The sequence below is a fragment of the Arvicola amphibius genome, chromosome 12 (assembly GCF_903992535.2).
Source record: "Arvicola amphibius chromosome 12, mArvAmp1.2, whole genome shotgun sequence".
Lineage (NCBI taxonomy): Eukaryota > Metazoa > Chordata > Mammalia > Rodentia > Cricetidae > Arvicola > Arvicola amphibius.
In genome coordinates, this window is record NC_052058.2 from 3,095,805 (window position 1) to 3,114,337 (window position 18,533).

Below are 18,533 nucleotides of genomic sequence, written 5' to 3' on the forward strand. Positions count from 1 at the left end.
CGGGGGTGTGAGCCATGACCCTCTGTGATGAGCAGGAAAGTGATCACCTCTTCTCTGTTCCTCAGGGAGGCACAAAGGGAGCAGGCATCACTGTAACAAGTGACCGGGAAGGGATGGCTGCCAAGAGACATTCAATGCAAAGACAAGGAGAAAAGCTATTAGTGGAGCATGGGTGAACCCCTGGGTGTTCAGCTGTCTGGGAAAGGACCAGACAGGAGACCAGAACCTAGAACCTTCTCTTCCTAGAAAAAGCATGCTACCATTTCAAAATGGCAGACACACCAATCTCTTCATTTTCAAAGGATGACCAAAAAGCTAGAAAAAATATAAAGAGGGAGCCTCCTGCAGACAGGGACACTCAAATCTTCAAGGTGAAGGAACAGAGAGTGCTGGGTGACAGAGGGAGCCAGGTATGACATTCCAGGGACATCCAGCAAAGGTTGATGGGTAGGTCAGAGGAGAAGCTTGCAATACTGAGAGAGAGGACTTCAGACAGTGACTGAAAGTCAGCAGAGGAAGCATGTGCTGTCACCCCAAAGCACACATTCCTCTGTCCACACGTGCCTGGGAGCCAAGTGTTTACCTCACCCATGAAGAGGGGGGCGTTGTCTCCAAAGCAGGGCTCCCAGATGTCACACCCATCAGAGCTGCCTGGAGGCTTCACGAAGCACAGGAAGCTGGGCCTCATCCCCCAAGTTTCTGGCTTCATCTCTGTTGCTGTGGTAACACACCCTAGGGGTACAGTCCATCACAGCAGGGGAGTCACAGCAGCGGGAGGCAGAAACAGCTGGTCACCTCACCACCCACAAGAGCAGAGAGGATTGGAAGCATACACACTTGGTGCTCAGCTAGCTTTCTCTTACACAGTGCAAGTCCCAAACCCAGGGAATAGTGCTGCCTACTTTCAGGCTGAATCACCTTACCTCAACAATAGAAATATCTACCACAGACATGCCCAGAGACCAAACTAATCCAGGCAACCACATTGAGACCCTCTTCCCAGATAAGTCTAGGATGTGTCAAGTTGGCAGTTGGAGCTAACCCTCACACTAAGTAGAATATGAGACGGGAGATTTCACTTCTTCAGTCTCTAAAAGACTCTACTGCCGGAAATGAACCCACATTGATTGAGGCCATCTCTTCAAACTTGAGTCTCTGCGCTTGTAAAATGGGAATAATGGCAGCTCCCACAGAGCAGGCTTGTAAGGAAGATCAAAGAAGATGCCTATCGAGGCTTCGGCGCACAGCTAAGAAAGACTATTGGTCCACAGTCTAGACAATAACTAACAATTGCCCAGGTGACTATAACTCATGCTAGGTAGCATCTGGTGACTGTGATAACCCTCCACTTGTGCTCTCCTTTGACATGTGAGATTATAAAACTGGTAAAATATAGAAAAGAACATGAACGTACTTCATCAAGCCTGTACATGGAGCCTTCATCGAGCCAAACACCCGAGTGTTTGTATGTTTGCATGTTAAGATGCGCTTAAAGGTACATCTCTCACAAAACTCACCCACACAGCACACACTAGTTTATACAAAGGCTGAGAAACCGACTCAGCCGCGAACAAGTCACTGGTTCCTCGGGTCTGAGCGGCTCAGCTCCTTAGGAAACACGTCATAAAGGAGCAAGGAGTGAGGTGGAGGAGGCACAATGGCAGCAAGGTGACTCTCGGGAAGGAAAGTGGTTTCAGCCTTTGCCAACTCCCGAGGTGTAAACGTACCCACCACAGCAGCTTTCAAACACCGAGACAAAGTTGACAAATCAGAGTGGGGAAGACACAGTGGCGCCCTGTGCACATATGTGCAGTCTCCCCAGACCCCCACGGAGAGCTCCTGGAGGGACAGCCAGGACCCCATGGATGCACGGATGGAATCATTAACCAGGGAAACAGTCATCCTCTGTGCATTGGCAGGGAAAAGCTCAGAGGATCACCAGGTACCTCCTATCTCACGTGGTACACCGGTAAGCTGAAGCCAGCCAGCTACCAGCCAGCACCAGAGCCAGCAGCTGTGATCCACACAGGCCAGTCTCCCAAGACACAGAACAGGCTGGGAAGACAAAAGACAGTGGACCTATCAATCCAAACAGAACATATGCAGGTCCCTGGCCCCTGTAGAAACCCCGAGCCTTCAGGACGGCTACACAGGACTCTAATCTGTTCAGTCTCAATGATGCTACAAAGAAGAAAAAAGTAAATAAAAACCTAAAATTACAACCACCCGTGCAGGCGAGCTGGCTCAGCCGGTAAAGGCACTTCCACCAAGGCTAGCCTGGATTTGATCCTGGGTCCTACAAGGTAAAAGGAGAGACTGACTCTCAAAAGCTGTCCTCTGACCTCCACATGCGTGCACGTTCTCACGCTCACACACACACACACACACGTGCACACACAAGCAAGTGTAAATGTAAATATCTGCACACACAGTTGACTAAATGCAGTCTTACCACTCAAATTAACCCATCTTCTTTGTCATGGTTGAGAAGTGTAGTTCTAGTCTAAGATGTATTTTCTAAATAATTCTTAAAACAAAATAAAGTTAAGCCATGGACTTGAGTGAGGTGTGCTAGTATCTTCTGTCTTCCCAGCACCGAGAACAACCAGGCTTCGCAGAAAGAGGAAACAGAGGCCCTTCTCTTCCTGCAGAAGCACCTGCACCAGATAGTCAGTGACATGTTGGCCTATGGAACAAGACCCTGGCCAAAAACAAAACAAAGAAACCCCTAAGGGCACTGCAGAGCCATACAGCTGTGGGGGTGCCTCTCGCTTACTAATTACATCGATGATAGGAGGACTGGCTCCACTCCAGAGCATCTGTCTTAGGCAACATGGGGCTAATCAGAAGCGCTGCCACCTGAACATGAGTAAGAAGACTAATGACCACCATGATCCAATGACACCCAGTCAGAAAGACTTTAAGTGGTCTGTCATTAATATACACATCTGATTGTTAATGCAGGGGCCGTGAGCACCCGGAGAGATGCTGGATAGACAGCTCTTTATTAGCACAGACAAAAACCAGAGCGGTAAACTCCAGGTCTAAGGTGCATTGAAGAATCACACCAGGGCATGAGCACCCCAGAGGCAGGAAGTTTTTAGGAAGCTATGACCCCTCGGAAAGAAATCTTCCCACATTCTGCTTTTTATGCAGTGACTTGACACGATCCGGACATCCCACATCCAGCCGCACAGAAGAAACGTAGTTATGAAAGTCAGAGTACTCCTGGGTGAGATGTGCAGAGAGGACCATCTCCTAGACCTCGGGAAGATTCATACTTCATGCTGAGCTTCACTGAGGCTTCTTCAGTGATGCCCAGAGGCACAAACGTTTCCTCCTGCTGGAATTCCCAGGCACAGAACCCAGCTCACAAGAGGCTCACCAGTTACGACACTGAGTCACAAGCCAGCCTTTGCATTTTAATTTCCTTCTGATTATTTTCTCTGTGTATATGCAAATGTCGTGTGTGTGTGTGTGTGTGTGTGTGTACCTATAGATGCATAGATGTAGAGGCCAGAGGTCAATGTTAGTTCGTTCTCTCTCCCTCGCGCCCTCTCTTCCCTCTCTTCCCCCTCTCTTCCTCTCCCTTTCTCTCCCTCTTCCCTCTCCCTCCCGCCCTTCTCCCCATCCCCTCCCACTCCTCCCTCTCCCCCTTCCCCTTCTCCCCTCCCTCTCCCTCTCTCCCTCCTCCCTCCCTCTCCCTCCCTCTCCCCCTTCCCATGCCCTCTCCCCCTCTGTCTTTCCCCCTCCTCCTTCCCTCCCCCTCCTCCCTCCCCTTCCCCTCCCCCTCCTCCCTCCCTTCTTCCCCCTCCCCCTCCCACTCTCCCTCCCCTCTCCCTCCCTCTCCCTCTCTCTCCCTTCCCATCCCTCTCCCCCTCCCTCTCCCTCTCTCCCTCCCTCTCCCTCCCTCTTCCCTTCCCCCTCCCCCTTCCCCCTCTCTCTCTGACAGACTCTTTCACTGAACCTGGAGCTCACTAGCTAGCCAGCAAGACCCAGGGTCCCCTACATTCATCTCCCTGTCACTGGGCACCGCTGTGCCAGGCTTCTATGCTGGTGCTGGGGGTTGAAGTCAGGTCCCCTTGCTTGTGTGACAATCGCTTTACTGAGCCTGTCCCCTCCCTCGCCACTCCTTTGATTTTGAGTCCTCCACTGAGCCCGACCCCTCCCTGTCAGTCACTTCTTACCATTTCTCTCAGGAAAGAGTCATAATCACCCAAACCCAGATGCCTAAACGCCAGCGCAAAAACACAATCTGTAACAGGCCAGGCAACATGTCCCCACCAGAGCCAAGCTGTCCCGCTACGGCAAGCCCTGAAAACACAGGAAAATGACCTTAAAGCCAACTCTACGAAGATGATAAATGTCCTCAAAGAGGAAGTGGGTAAATGAATGTTGCTCCCCAGTTCCTTCACCCTTCTGCTCAAGCTTCTTACATAATCTCTGTCCCCTGAGTTTAATGCTTTCTCAATACAAGAAAATGAATGTCCTAAACACATATACTAAAAACAAAATCAAAACAAAGCCAAGCAAACACCACAGCCTTGCCTGTGCCCTTTGCATATAACCTTTAGGGTGACATCTCCAGGTCACTCACGGCCGTGTGAGGACGCTCACACACATGAGAATGTTTAAAATCCCTCCATGCCTGAGCGTCCCACAGGACAAGAACAAGTTTTGTTTTCATTTCGTTTTGGCCACACGCTCACTAGGAAAATAGCCCCAGATGACCCCAGACATTTGTTACTAGATTGGTTGAGCAAAGGACAGAGAGAAGACCAAACGCTATAGGCTTGGAGCAATGGGACCCTCATCCGCAGCAGGGGGAAGGGGGCGTGAACAGAAGCAAACTCTTCACACAACTGTCTAGCAGCGTCCACCACAGTGAAGCGTACACACCCGGGGTGTATCCCCAAGAGAAACACATGTCACATGTCCCAAAGGCAAGTGCAAGAATGAAAGCCCCAAACTAGAAACCCACATGTCCCTCAGCATCAGAACAGGCACATAAAATGTGGCTACACCATGAAGCGTCAGGCAAGGAAAGAGACAGGACAGGACAGGCAACCCTCGAGGGAGCCACAGCTGACCAGAGAAGATGCATTCAGAGGGCCCATGTGTCTGACACACCCCACCACAGAGGGACCAAGCTGCCCTCCTCAGAAGGCTGATCGAAGGTGGTGAAACGAGGAAAAGTAAGAAAAAGCAGCTATAAAATCAGAAGGCAGGCTCCCTATGGAAGGGGGCAGGAAAAGTCAGGACCAGGAAGGCTGGGGCGGTTACTATGGGAGAGGAGGGGGAGCTGGGTCAGAAAGACTCAGAGTCTGTGGATCACTGTCAGCTGATCTGTCTCCCCACACAGGTGATGATGGCACAGGGACTCTACAAGAAATAGGGGACAAGCTATACAAAGTTGCTTTGTGTGGCATTTCAATTACTGTATTAAACCACTTTTAAAATCCTTAAGATAAGCTGGGCAATGGTGGTGCACACCTTTAATCCCAGCACTCGGAAGGCAGGAGCAGGTGGATCTCCGTGAGTTCAAGGCCAGCCTGATCTATGGAGTGAGTTCCAGAATAGCCAGAGCTACAGAGAGACCCTATCTGGGAAAAAAAATACTTAAGAATATTTTCAAATGAATATACATGTACCAGTGGGCTGGGTCTGCTTGAGTCCACAGGACAAGCTATGGATGAGGGGAAGAGCTGAGAGCAGGAGTTAAGCTGGACATACCAGTGCATACCAATAACCCCAACCCTGCAGAATGGAGGGGATGCTGAAGTTAGAGGGTCACGAGTTCAAGGCCAGCCTGGGATACATGGTGAGACTTTGTCAAGGGAGATCAAGCAGCAGCATTGGAAGAGGAGGGGGAGAAGGGGAGAAGGGTGGGAAAGAACAGTACTTCTCAATGACAATTGCTTAAAAAGTTTGTGTGTCCCCGGATGGTGGACACCCAGTGGGAGGAATGTTCTGGAGAGGATGAAAGACTGAAAGAGGAGCCCAGAAGACCGTCTGTCAGAAATGAGATCCCAGGAGTCCACTTCTAATGTTCCCCAACTACGGACGTGGCCACTCAGAGGAACAAATCAAATACTAACACACACAGATGACATGTCCATCCCTGAGAAGGTTCCCTTTGGGTAAATAACTAAGGCTTATTCTAAATGCATTTTTTAAACCATGAACTAAAGATTGTGAGGGGAAGAACAAGAGCACTGATTGCTTCAAGGCATGAGGTCCCGCTGGAGTGAAGACCTGGTGTCTTCATTTCCCACGGTGCCTTCCAAATGCATATGTTGCTTTGAAATGGGTGTTTAAGATGTGTGGATCTTACTTATTAAAGCCATGGAGTTGGGAGGCTTTATTGCCTTGGCTACATCACAAGACTTCAGGCTCTTAGTTCCCAGTTAACATCAGTCACTACAGTCAGGGTTTTAACTCTTTAGAGAAGACAGCTGAAGGTTACCTGAGCGTTGACCATACAGAGAAACAGGCATGGATCAGACCCAGACAAGTTCCGCTCTCAGACACATATTTTAGCCTGATTTCTGTTTCACAAATATTGCCACGGCCCAACAAGTCCACGAGGAGACATAACACTACCAACAGTGCCCATCCTGTTTGCTAACTAATTATATCAACAACCTGAGCCATCTTAACACTATACACAAACACAGCTGACTTAGCAGTCTGTAAATTACACACGCACATAAATCTGCATGAATACGTGCTGCATTCTGCTCCTGTTGATGTGGACTGCGTCTCACTGGCACCTACAACTGTCAGCTATAGGTTCTCAAAATTAAAACATATGTTCTAGTCAGGCAGTAGTGGCACATGCCTTTAATCCCAGCACTCGGGAGGCAGAGGCAGGTGGATCTCTGTGAGTTCGAAGACAACCTAGCATACAGAGACAGTTCCAGAACAGTCAGAGCTAAACAGTGAAACCCTATCTCAAAAAAATATATGTTCTGATAAGAATGGGCCCATTTAGAATAATATTTTGGAGATTGCTGGCACTTCGGTTTGCCAACCTTCCTAAGACAGATCTCTTATTTGCTTCAGCGAGTTTCTGACAACAGGTGCCTACAGACTTATGCAACCATCAAAAAGTGCTGTGGAAGAGAGAGTACTTTCCTGCTGTAAATAAAAAGAGCAGCAAAGCCAACAGGGTGTGTATGTATCTGTGTGTATATGTGTCGTATCTGTGTATGTATCTGTGTATCTGTGTGTGTGTCTCTGTTTGTATGACTGTGTGTGTATCTGTGTATATGTGTCTGTCTCTGTGTATGTCTCCATGCATGTGTCTATGTGTGCGTGTCTGTGTTTATGTGTCTGTTATGTGTGCCTGTGTGTGTCTGTGTGTATATCTGTGTGTCTGTCCATGTGTGCATCTGCCTCTGTGTATGTCTCTGTGCATGTGTCTGTATATCTGTATGTATATGTATCTATGTGTGTCTCTGTGTGTGCCTGTGTCTCTATGTATATCTTAGTGTGTGTATCTGTGTGTCTCTGTGTATCTGTATGTGTTTGTGTCTCTATGTGTATCTGAGTGTGTGTGTGTCTCTGTATGTGTGTCTGTATCTGAGTATGTATATGTGTGCATGTGTGTGTCTCTATATGTGTGTATCTGAGTGTGTATGTGTGTATATGTGTGTGTCTCTGTATGTGTGTATCTGAGTGTGTACGTGTGTGTGTGTGTGTGTGTGTGTGTGTGTGTGTGCCACAGAGTGCATGTGGAGGTCAGAAAACGATTTTTCAAAAGCTGGTTCTCCCTCCCCTGTGGTCTAGTTCAGGCTGTCAGACTAGCCCAACAAGCCCTTCTCCCTGCTGAGCCATCTTGCACGCTATCCCATAGGATCTCAAAGGATGGTTGACATACTCGTGAGCGAACTCACATGGAGCAAGGCATCTCCATCATTCCTGCTGACAATCCAAAGCACAGACACTGATCAGACCTAAAATTCATATTCCATCAAAATCAACCCGAGAAAGTTACTAGCTTTCTGTAAAGACTTTAAAGCGTTTTGTGTTTGATATTCCCAGAGGCCTGAGTAGCCACCGGCGCCAGTCACACCAGAGAACAGGAGCAGCTACTTTGATCAAGATTCACCAGGGTGTGGCTTCCTTCCAGAACTCTGTCCTCCAGGCACCACGTGGCCATCGCTATCCTGAAGTTAGAGCAGGTTTTTCACCCCTCATAAAAGGGGGTGTGTGTGAGGGCATCAGAGCCTGCACTTCCCGTCGCTCCGTCCCAACCCAGTCATGGCATCCTGCCCCCCTGAACACGGGGTACACAGATGGGAAGACTGAGGTGGTGTTTAGAGAAGCAGTCTTCACACAATGCTGGGTGGGCCTTTGGTGATTCAGCTCTTTGGGGGCCACTTGTGTTCCAGTAATTAACCCCTAGTCCATGCACCTTTAAACTCATAGACTGGAAAAGGCTCCAGATTTTGATCAGTCATGGGGCCTGCTATGTCCCCAGAGAAAGTCACACAACAAACTCACTAGGAGTAAGAGGGTTTCTTGTTACCGTCTGTGCCAGGGTTCGATAACTATGTCTAGTAAATCTTCGAATGAAAATCCACTACGACCCCCATTTACCACCCATTTTGAAAAGTCTGCTTCCTATTTCTAAGAACTGCGCACAGAGCTCCCGGCTCCTTGACTTTACAGGGGAACCTGTCCTTCTGTTGGATCTTGGGGTTCACAGACTCATTAAAGTGACCCGGGGTTCACAGACTCATGAAAGTGACCCGGGGTTCCCTGAGGTGCACACACACACAAGAGCTCTCCCCCCTACAAAGGTGAGATGCCCCCGGCTTTATGACTGTTCCTGGGCTCCTCTCTCTGCCCTGTTGTTCTGCCGGGATATGGTGGTATGGCTGCTGGCCAACATGGTGGCTGTTCCTGTTGATATAACATTTTGTTTCATCTCCACTGGGAAACCTGCTTCTGGAGAGAGCAACGGTGACACAGGGACGTGGCTTCTGGGTGCACACTTCGCGGTGCACTCCCGAGAGCAAGGAGGGGACATCCTCAGTCCTGCCCTTCCGACGGTAGAGGAACTACCCGAACAACCCTCATCCACACAGTGGCAAGGAAGAACAGACTAGATGGTGGCTAAGTTCTGTCTCATCTACAGCTCTGGGACACTGTGAATACCACATCCTCCAGGCACCCAAACAAAGCCGGTTCTAACCCCTTTGCACGTTCTCTCGGCCATTCTTCTAGCGATGACCAAAGCATTTTCCAACCAAGGTTCATCAAGGACAGAAAAAATAAAACACAGAGTTGCATGAGGGCCGGGTACGGCTCCGTGGTGCAGTGCTTACCTAGCGAGTTCAAGGCCCTGGCTTTGATCCCTAGTACCCCCTCTAGCAACCACCAGCTGCAGGCACCTTGGACCAGACACTGTGAGCAGGCCACTTAGCATAGGACTCGGTCTGTAGCTCATCACACAGGACCCCTGGGGTGAAATTCCTAATAAGGTGACTATGGAGCATTGCTATTTAAAGGTAAATGCTATTTAAATGTTGTGATGACCACAAATACATTGCCAGGTTTTCAAGAAACTATACATGTGTGTGTACATCTGTATGTATATGTGTACATATGTATATATGTGTGTGTATATGTATATATGTTGGTTTTTCAAGATAGGGTTTCTCTGTGTAGCCCTGGCTGGTCCTGGAACTCACTCTGTAGACAGGCTGGCCTTGAACTCACAGATATCCACCCGCCTCTGCTTCTCAAATGCTGGGATTAAAGGCGTGCCCCACCACCTCCCAGTTGATAGTAAATACACAACGGTAAACTACAATGCAGGCAGATATTGAGCTGTCTTAGCATCCGTGGTATCCAGAAATTCACACTTGGGTACTGTTAGGAAAATGATCACCAAAAACTGTACACTCCATATTTTAAGTCAGCATTCTTTACACGAGAACAGAGTATGTAAGATGTCTTCCAGCTCCTCCACCCCCCACCCCCAGAGCTTCTGGCTTGTCTGTGTTGCTCCTTTTTAGATGATGGGAATCGAGCTGTTGGACCAGGTGCCAATATAAAAAGGGCCAGAGCTAAAAATACTCCAGGCCGCTTGCTTTATCGACTTTCTACCTATACTTACACAGGGGACCGGCGCCGACATCGACTAACCAGGAGGGTGGTTGTAGGAGGTTTTAACTCCCGATAAACCCGAGCAGCCCTGGCTATAGCCTGCAGCACCCTCTTCCTGCTCCAGGCCACAGAACACACCAGGGAGAGTTTCCCCTCTGACTTACAGGAAGCCCCCTCCTCTCCAGCAGACAGACTTCTCATTAATGTTCATGGTGTTTGTGCAAAAGTTAAATGCCACTCACAGTGGGGTCCCCAAATCTGCAAGACGGTGTCCATACCAGGTCATTAATGGAGCCATAATAACACACTAACTTAAACTATGATTGCTTCCAGGATTTTATGGCAGAAGGGTTCCTCGTGGCTGCCTGGTTAGCAATTCACACACACACACACACACACACACACACACACACACAAATGCACAGGGCTCCAGGTAATGACTGTGACCTTGCTCTAAACAACCCTTTAAACCTTGGAGGAAAGGTAATGGCCAGCCGGTACTCTTATCTTTAAGGGACACACAACAAAGGTGAGGTAATTCCTAAGAAAGTACTTAAGGAGCATTTAAAAATTGCTATCATAGAGGATAGGCTTCTTCTTATAAACTCCAGTTGCTTTTCTAATGAAAGAGAGAATGTCTAAGTGGCAGAGGTCACTTTTGATGCCCTTCCCTTCAGTCCCTAACTGAATCCAGCTGGAAGCTCATCCTTTTCAAGCCGAGTTCCAAGGCTCCACGCCATGATGTTTACACGGTCAAAACCCAGCTCTTGCCTTAGGTCCTCACATCCTCTCCACAGGAGAACGTCACCAGCTTCCGGGAGGAGAGCGGCCCGGAGCCAGCGAGGAGCTCCTGTGTAGCCTGGTGAACAGGTGCATGTAGTAACTCCCTAATCCAGGACTGTGCGTGGCAGTGCTCAGGTGGCAGGCTCAGGTGGGAAAGGTTTGGATTGCTCCTTTTGGGTCCCTGCTCTGAGGACTTTCGCCTCCAGGGTTTCAGGCTAAAACCACAAGGAACTGTAAACCCTGCGTTAAAAGGTGTTGGGAAGTGTTCCCTCTCCATCCATCATAGGACTCTCTCCTCCCTGCCGCTGCGCTTCGTGCTGTCCTTAAAGACAGAGAAACCTCGTGCTATGCTCAGGTTTCTTGGATAATGGATAAACTGGAGAGTCTGCGGGTGATGGAAGACAAGACTGACCGGATTTTAAAGAGAACAAATAAATTAGATTTGTGCCTGGGACCACTTAGTTCACTCCTGCCTGTGTCCTCTACTTCCCAAACAGAGTCCAGGAAAACCATCGGAACCTCGCAAGCTATCAGCTCTAGCTGGTTGGCGAGGATGGAAAAGACAGCCCTGCCAACGCGTTTCTGCTGGGCAGATTTTCCTGCTTAGGGGATGGAAGGTGGAGTTGGCACATCCCCGAAGCCCGACAGGGTCAGGATCTCAGTGGCCCAGCTCTGCTGCTGGCTCTGGCTTCCCTGGTATCTTGGGACTCCGGGGAGCATCCGCGGGGAGGCGGGCAGTGCGCATCAGGAGCGCAGTGCTCGAAGATGGCCAGCCTGCGGCCACTTTTCCCAGGACTTTGCTCACCAACTGCCAGGCTTTCCTGGAGAAGACAAGGGGAGGGAGCGGGAAAAGGCCCCAACCGCGTCGCATAGATATCTCTCCTCCAGACTTGGGGAGCAGTAGCCCCTCTCCGACCCTGCCCACCTCCCGGGCCGGCGGGCGGGAGAGGCCAATGCGCAGAGCTCCGGGATGCCCCTGCATCTGCCGGCACCGAACAGGAGGTGTTGCAAATCACCGCTCTCGTTTTAAAAAAATAAATAAAATTTAAAAACCACTTGGGCAACCGAAATCCAGAAGCAGCGCTTACCGTTGGACCGCCGCACGATGTTCTCCAGAAACGTGTTCTGCGGGGCCACTAGTCCCCGCCGGCCCCCAGCCATGGTCATACTCCCGACTGCCCGGGCTCTGGGGGCGTCCGGTGCCGCGTCTCACCGCAGCAGGCGGCCGGGCGCACAGCCCGCAAAGGTTCCCAGTTCCCTGCGCCCCATGCGCCCCGCAGCCCCGGAGCGCAGGGGCGGCGGCTGGCTCCCGCAGCCGCCCTCGCCGCGCTCCGCACCTCCCCGCTGCGGCCCGCCGGGCTGTGCGCTCGAGTGCCCCGGGCTCGGTGCGCCGGTGCCGCCTCCCGTGGGCGGAGGGAGCTAGCGGGTCCAGGGCGCCCCCTACCGGGCGCGTATCCCGCGGGGACCCAGCCGCAGCCGGGAGCCGCGGGGCGAGGCTGGGACTGCAGCGGCACCCTCTGGGCGTAGTGGGAAGTGTGTTCAGAGTGCGCCTGGGGCTAGGTGCTGAGCCAGCCAGCAGCTTTCTTGGTGAAGTCCCCCCTCACCTCCCCTCACCTCCCCTCACCTCCCCTCACCTCCCCTCACCTCCCCTCACCTCCCCTCACCTCCCCTCACCTCCCCTCACCTCTCCTCACCTCCCTCCACCCCCCCGAAAAGGTTACAGGGAGTCTCAAAATCACGAGGGTGAGACTCTTCCTTTGCACTGCTTTGGACCAGAGTCAGGACCTCCCGGCTCTGCTAACAGCATCCTGCGTTCTGCCAGGTTTCTTAGCCTGCCTATCAAGCTTCCCCAGGAATCAACCAAGTGTCTATGGGGGCCTACTTGGTGACTGACAGATTCAGTTCCCAGGTGCCCTTTCGGTTTAACTATCAACATGCAATGCAGCCTCATCGACTGATAAAGGGCCTTTCCACTCGGTTGTTGTCCTCTCTTACAAAGCAAGCGGTCGGGCTGGAGAGATGGCTCAGAGGTTAAGAGCACTGACTGTTCTTCCAGAGGTCCTGAGTTCAATTCCCAGCAACCACATGGTGGCTCACAGCCATCTATAATGAGATCTGGCGCCCTCTTCTGTGGCATGCAACCATACATGGAAGGAATGTTTTATACATAATAAATAAATAAATAAAATATTTAAAAAAAAAAAAACAAAGCAAGCGGTCTATCAAAGAGAAACAACAGAACATGAGTTGGTACGTTGTGGTTTCTAGCTAAAACACAACCTCTTAGGATTCGGGTGTGAGGTTAAAAACGGAAGCGAGCGGCTGTCCGGCATCAAAGAGGTGGGCTGCCTCTGCAGCCTTCCCGAAGAGCATCAGACTTTAATTAAACAGCCCTAACAGTGGCGTGGAGGAGCATCAGCGGGGCACAGAAGAGGCAAATACAATTCAGGCAGGCCCCAGGTAGAAACTACACCGACCTTTTATTCCCTGAAGAGGGGATGTTCCAGCTGCACCTAACGTGCATCTGTCTTTGTGCTGAGTGTGCCAGGGGACTGAGATTGTGCCCACAGAAAGATGGATTGGTTGTTTCAGATTGGGCAAAGATCCAAAAGCAACCCTGGGACCTCGGACACCTCATCACCGTACCAAAACACCTTAGTAGATTGCAAAGACACCCTGCCTCAGATTCTTAATCTCAGCAGCTAATTCTGTCCAAGCACTGGCTCAGAGCGGTGGCACATGCGCCAAAGAGATTAGATGGAGGACAGGACGCTGAGTTTTAAAGTTGCAGAGGGGCTCGGCAGGGAAGAACGCTGGCTGTTCTTGCAGAGAGACCTGGGTCTAGTTCACAGTAGTTCAAAAGCGTCTGGAGCTCCAGTCCTTCGTCTGACGTCTTCGGGCATCAGGTACACACATGGTACACACGCATATGTGCAGGCAAAGCTCTAATACTCCTAAGATAAATCTGGGTAAAAGTGCCAAACCACATGTCATTATTGGAGTGAGTAGATGAACTGGGCCACTATAAATGTCATCTTTCATCTACTTGTGTGGGTGGACACAACCCAAGCAATAGCTCCTGCAAGCAGAAGACGGCTGGACAAGACTGGCATGAACTGTGGCTTGAAGGGAATGCTGGATTTCTTGCATTGGATAGCATCAGCCCCCAGGTTCTAGCTGTGATTTCTTAAACACTAGCTCCGTCTAGTGGTCCTTTGTGCTATTACAGATGAAGTAACCACAGTACCTGAAGAACGTACTTGGCTGACTTGCCGGCTACCCACTTCATTTGATTAGGTTCATTTGAATAAGGCAAGACCTTACAGCTGTGCTATTTACGGTGGGAAATGCACAAAGGGCCATTCTACAGGATAATATAAATACCCTTCAATCAACCTCATGCACCTGTTTGTGGAAGAGACAACAATGGGAGGTACCTATCATAAAGCAACCATAAAATTTCTCTCATGTTCTGTGGCTTAGATAAAGAGAAACAGATGGTATTTGTTTGGGGCGAGAGCCTTGGTAGGTTAACTCTTGAACAAAAGGAGCTTGGAGATAGGCTTCCCTTTTTAAATGCACCATGTCTGCGTTTCTCGGTGCAGACTGTTTGTATGCACCTATTTAGAGACTGATTTTCAATGCACACAAAAACGACACCAGAAAGTCAACAATCTTTAACCACGTTGTAACAGTTCTCTGGGCTTTTAAAAGAACTCCCAAGTGTTCTCTGTCTGGCTGGCCCTTGGCTCATCCGACTGGAATGACAGTCTGATTCTTCCCTGAGAGATGAAGGAGGCTGCCCTTGCTCCCTAAGCACCCATCTTTCATAGAACCACAGTAAACTTGAAGCCAGCCTGGACACAAGAGACCTTGTCTTGAAGCACACACACAGAGAGACACACACACACAGACACACACACACACAGAGACACAGACAGACAGACAGACAGACAGACACACACACACACACACACAGAAAGACACACATATACACCAGTTCCTAATGAACTTATGAGCAGAGTTACATCACAGGGAACCCTGTTAAACTCCTGCTCACCCTCAGGGCTGGGGCAGGGCTGCCTCCATGTGCCTGATAGGGGAGGAGGATGAGCTGATACGACCATTCCACCCCACTGTGACTAACTCGATGGATATTTTAAAGTTTCCTTCCAAATGCCCACCACAGTGACCCATTTCCTCTGCTCACAAGGGAAAAGAGTAGGCCAAAGCCACAGCTCAAAGTATTTGCCTTGCAAGCTTGGACCTGAGTTCTGCAGAGCAGGGTGTGGAACTAGACAGAGCAGTTAACAGCTGATGCTACTCTCGCAAAGGTCCAGAGCTCAGTTCCCAGACACTCTGTGGAGCTGCTCACAGCCACTTAGAATTCCAGCCCAGGGGAGTCAAAGCCTCTGGCCTTTGAGGGCACCTGCACTTGTGTGTGTGGTGAGATTTTGTTTGTGCTGTAACAGATAAAGCTTGTTTGAGGATCAGATTGCAGAGCTAAGCCACAGTGGCCAAGCAGTGGTAGCACACACCTTTAATCCCAGCACTCAGAGACAGAGGGGTCTCGTGAGTTCAAGGCCACCCTGGAATACAGGCTTTTGAAATAGAGCTCACACTTTTGATCCCAGTGCTTGGTAGGTGGAGACAGGAGTGATGTGGCTGGGCAGAGAGAGGAATGTAAGGCAGGAACAGACAGGAGCTCAGAGCACTCAGTCTGAGGACTTGTAGAGACAGGAACCCTTACAGTCTGAGGATTTCATAGAGGTAAGAACTAGTGGCTTATCCACTAGTGGTGGCGCACGCCTTTAATCCCAGCACTCGGGAGCAAGAGGCCAGTGGATTTCTGTGAGTTCAAGGCCAGCCTGGTCTATTAGTTCCAGGATAGACTTCAAAGCTACAGAGAAACCCTGTCTGGGAGTGTGTGTGTGTGTGTGTGTGTGTGTGTGTGTGTGTGTGTGTGTGTGTGTGTGAAGAACTAGTGGTTGCTCTGCTTCTCTGATCTTTCAGCTGTCACGCCCTAATATCTGGCTCCAGGTTTTTATTATTAAGATCAATTAGAATTTGCACTACACACACACACTCATACACAGACACACACAGACACAGAGAGACACACACTCACACATACTCACAATCCTAGCACTGGAGAAAAAAAACGACTATCAGCTCCTTGGGGTTTTACCAGTCAGTCTCACCTGCCAGGCGAGCTTCAGAGCAGTCAGGGGCCCTCAGAAAGAACAAAGGGAGCCAGTACCTGAAGATTGACACCTGAGACTCCTCTTCCACCTCCCCACCCCTACCCCAACCACACTGCTCGCCCATTGGAAAATAATTTAAAGGTTTCTTACAAGAGTTACATTTTATTTTCAAAACTATACACACAGAGTCTGGTTTGTACCAAACACAGCCAATTCTAAGTAAGTAAGTCATGATGACAGACACAGACTCTCGGGAAGCTCAACACACATTTGGTGAAGGCATTTTGCGTGATTTCTCTGAATCCAGCTCCTTTCCTTCTTTGCTATTCTATCTTTCTTTCTTTCTTTGTAAGTTAACTACAGCTCAGCTTGCTCTCTCCACAGAAGTCCACCCTGTTTCCACCCTAGAGATCTTCCTTCTTAGGAGGATAGTTATTCTACCCAGGAACCTAGAAGCCCGAGGCTGGGGCAGGCTCACTTGATGCCACTGACCCAGACCTCTATGCTCCACTCCTGTGCAGTTTCTCCTGCTGTGAAGTCCCTGCTCAATAACAAAGCTGCTCTGCTCCTCTTTGCATCCTAAAAGATTTGGGGGGCACTGCAGTCAGTTTAGAAAAGGCTCAGGTGCTTGAAGGTCCCTTATGGAAAAGTAGCAAGTCAGCAGTGCCTTCTGGGTAGGACCATTCATATTTATTATTACTATTGGAAGGTATTTATTAATTTCTCTCTTATTCCTCTTAGAGATTTGCTGAATCTCTTAGTTGATAATAGTTGGTTCTGTCCTCATTTTTTTTTTTTATCAATTCTTCAACTGAGATTTACTCTACCCCAAGCTGCTGTCCTTGTATATACCTTTCTTCCCCTCTGTATGTAATGCTCTTGTAAATATCCCTGGCACTGTCATGGAGGCACTATTGCTTTGGCGATATTTAAGTCATGAATTTCTTTAGCTTATGCTCATCTGGAAAGTCTTTATTTCTGGTTTAATTTGGTATTGCTGTGTTTATATGATATGCGTGTAAAGCATACATGTGCCAAGGTGCCTATGTGGAGGTCACAGGACATCTCTATAGAGTCCCTCTCTCCTTCCACCTTTATAGAATTCAGGGAATTGAATTCAAGTCGTCAAGCTTGTTTAGCAAATACATTACCCACGGAGCTGTCTATTGGCCCCACCCTTCAGTGGATGGAGTCATCTTGGTTAGCGGTTACTTTCCATCAGGATTTGAACCACCTCAGTCTGTACTCTCCAAACTTTAGCGTTTCTGATGGGGGCCCATTGTTACTCCAAGGTTGGCCTTGGCCCTGTGTCTTGAGCTTTCCATGTTCTGTCTTTGTTCTGCATTCCTGTCATGTTAAGTACAGCACGGAGAGGTTCTTTTCTGGACCCCGGTATTAGAGATTCTAAATGCCTCCTTTATTTGGAAGTCCACATGTGCCCCGAGATTCTGGAATGTTTCTGCTAAGATTACAGAAAACGGGTTTTCCTGTCCCTTAGGCTGTATCCCATGCCGCCTTTCACACCACGGACTTGTAGCTTTCATCTGTTTTTCTCTTTTATGAAGACAGGGTTTCTCTGTGTAATGATTCTGGCTGTCCTGGAACTTGCTCTGTAAACCAGAATATCCTCAAATTCTCAGAGATCCAGCTGCATCTGCCTCCCGAGTGCTGGGATTAAAGGTATGTGCCAGGTTTTATCTCTTAATCATGTCTGGAGTCTTACATGTTGCAGTCATGATTAGCTTTTCAATTAAAGCTCTCTGATTCTAATACCCCACTTCAGTCCCTAGTTTTCTTCCTTTTATCTTCTCTATTCTGTTGGTGATGTTCCCAATGGGCTTCTTAATTTTATTTACTGAGCACTCTGTTTTCAAGATTTCATTATTTTATTCCTCTGTAGAATTTCCTATCCAAGTTGCTAGATTTCTTGCCCATATCTTGACTCGATTTCATATTTTCTTCTGAATATTCTTTGAGGTCATACATCTTTTAAAACAAGACTTTTCACTTGAACACGAGTTGCTGGCCTTTCTACCATTCCACTGTCTTTGTGTTGGCTTAGTGAAGAGCTCTGAGCTTGTGCAGCCGTATTTTGTGTTGCCTTGTGTTTACCTTTTTGTGTTCCGTGTGTTTCTATGATGCAGTTTGTGTATCTGGTAGAATGGAAACCCTTCTCTACAGGTCTCAATCCCCAGTATCACTTGGAAAAAAAGAAAACAAACTTCCATAATAACAGCAGCATGGGAACAAACCAGATATAGACAATTTAAAAAACCAGGTAAAGGTAACTGCTATATCATTAATAATCATAGGAGGAAAAAGGCAAAAAAAATGAGAATAAACTCAGAGCCTAAAGGTCAGTAAGGATAAAAATACTACTAAGAGAATAAGTCAGGCATAGTGGCACCTTTAATCCCAGCACTCAGG

General features: G+C 49.0%; 1 protein-coding gene across 2 annotated transcripts in view; it reads right to left on the bottom strand.

Moving 5' to 3' along the window:
- Window positions 1-12,069, bottom strand: part of Kcnh1 (potassium voltage-gated channel subfamily H member 1) — a 289,183-nt gene extending 277,114 nt beyond the window's left edge. For both annotated transcript variants that reach the window (XM_038349618.1, XM_038349616.1), the window contains exon 1: window positions 11,991-12,069. In XM_038349618.1, coding sequence (XP_038205546.1) covers window positions 11,991-12,069 — 79 coding nt within the window. The remainder of the gene's footprint in view (window positions 1-11,990) is intronic.
- Window positions 12,070-18,533: the final 6,464 nt, after the last annotated feature.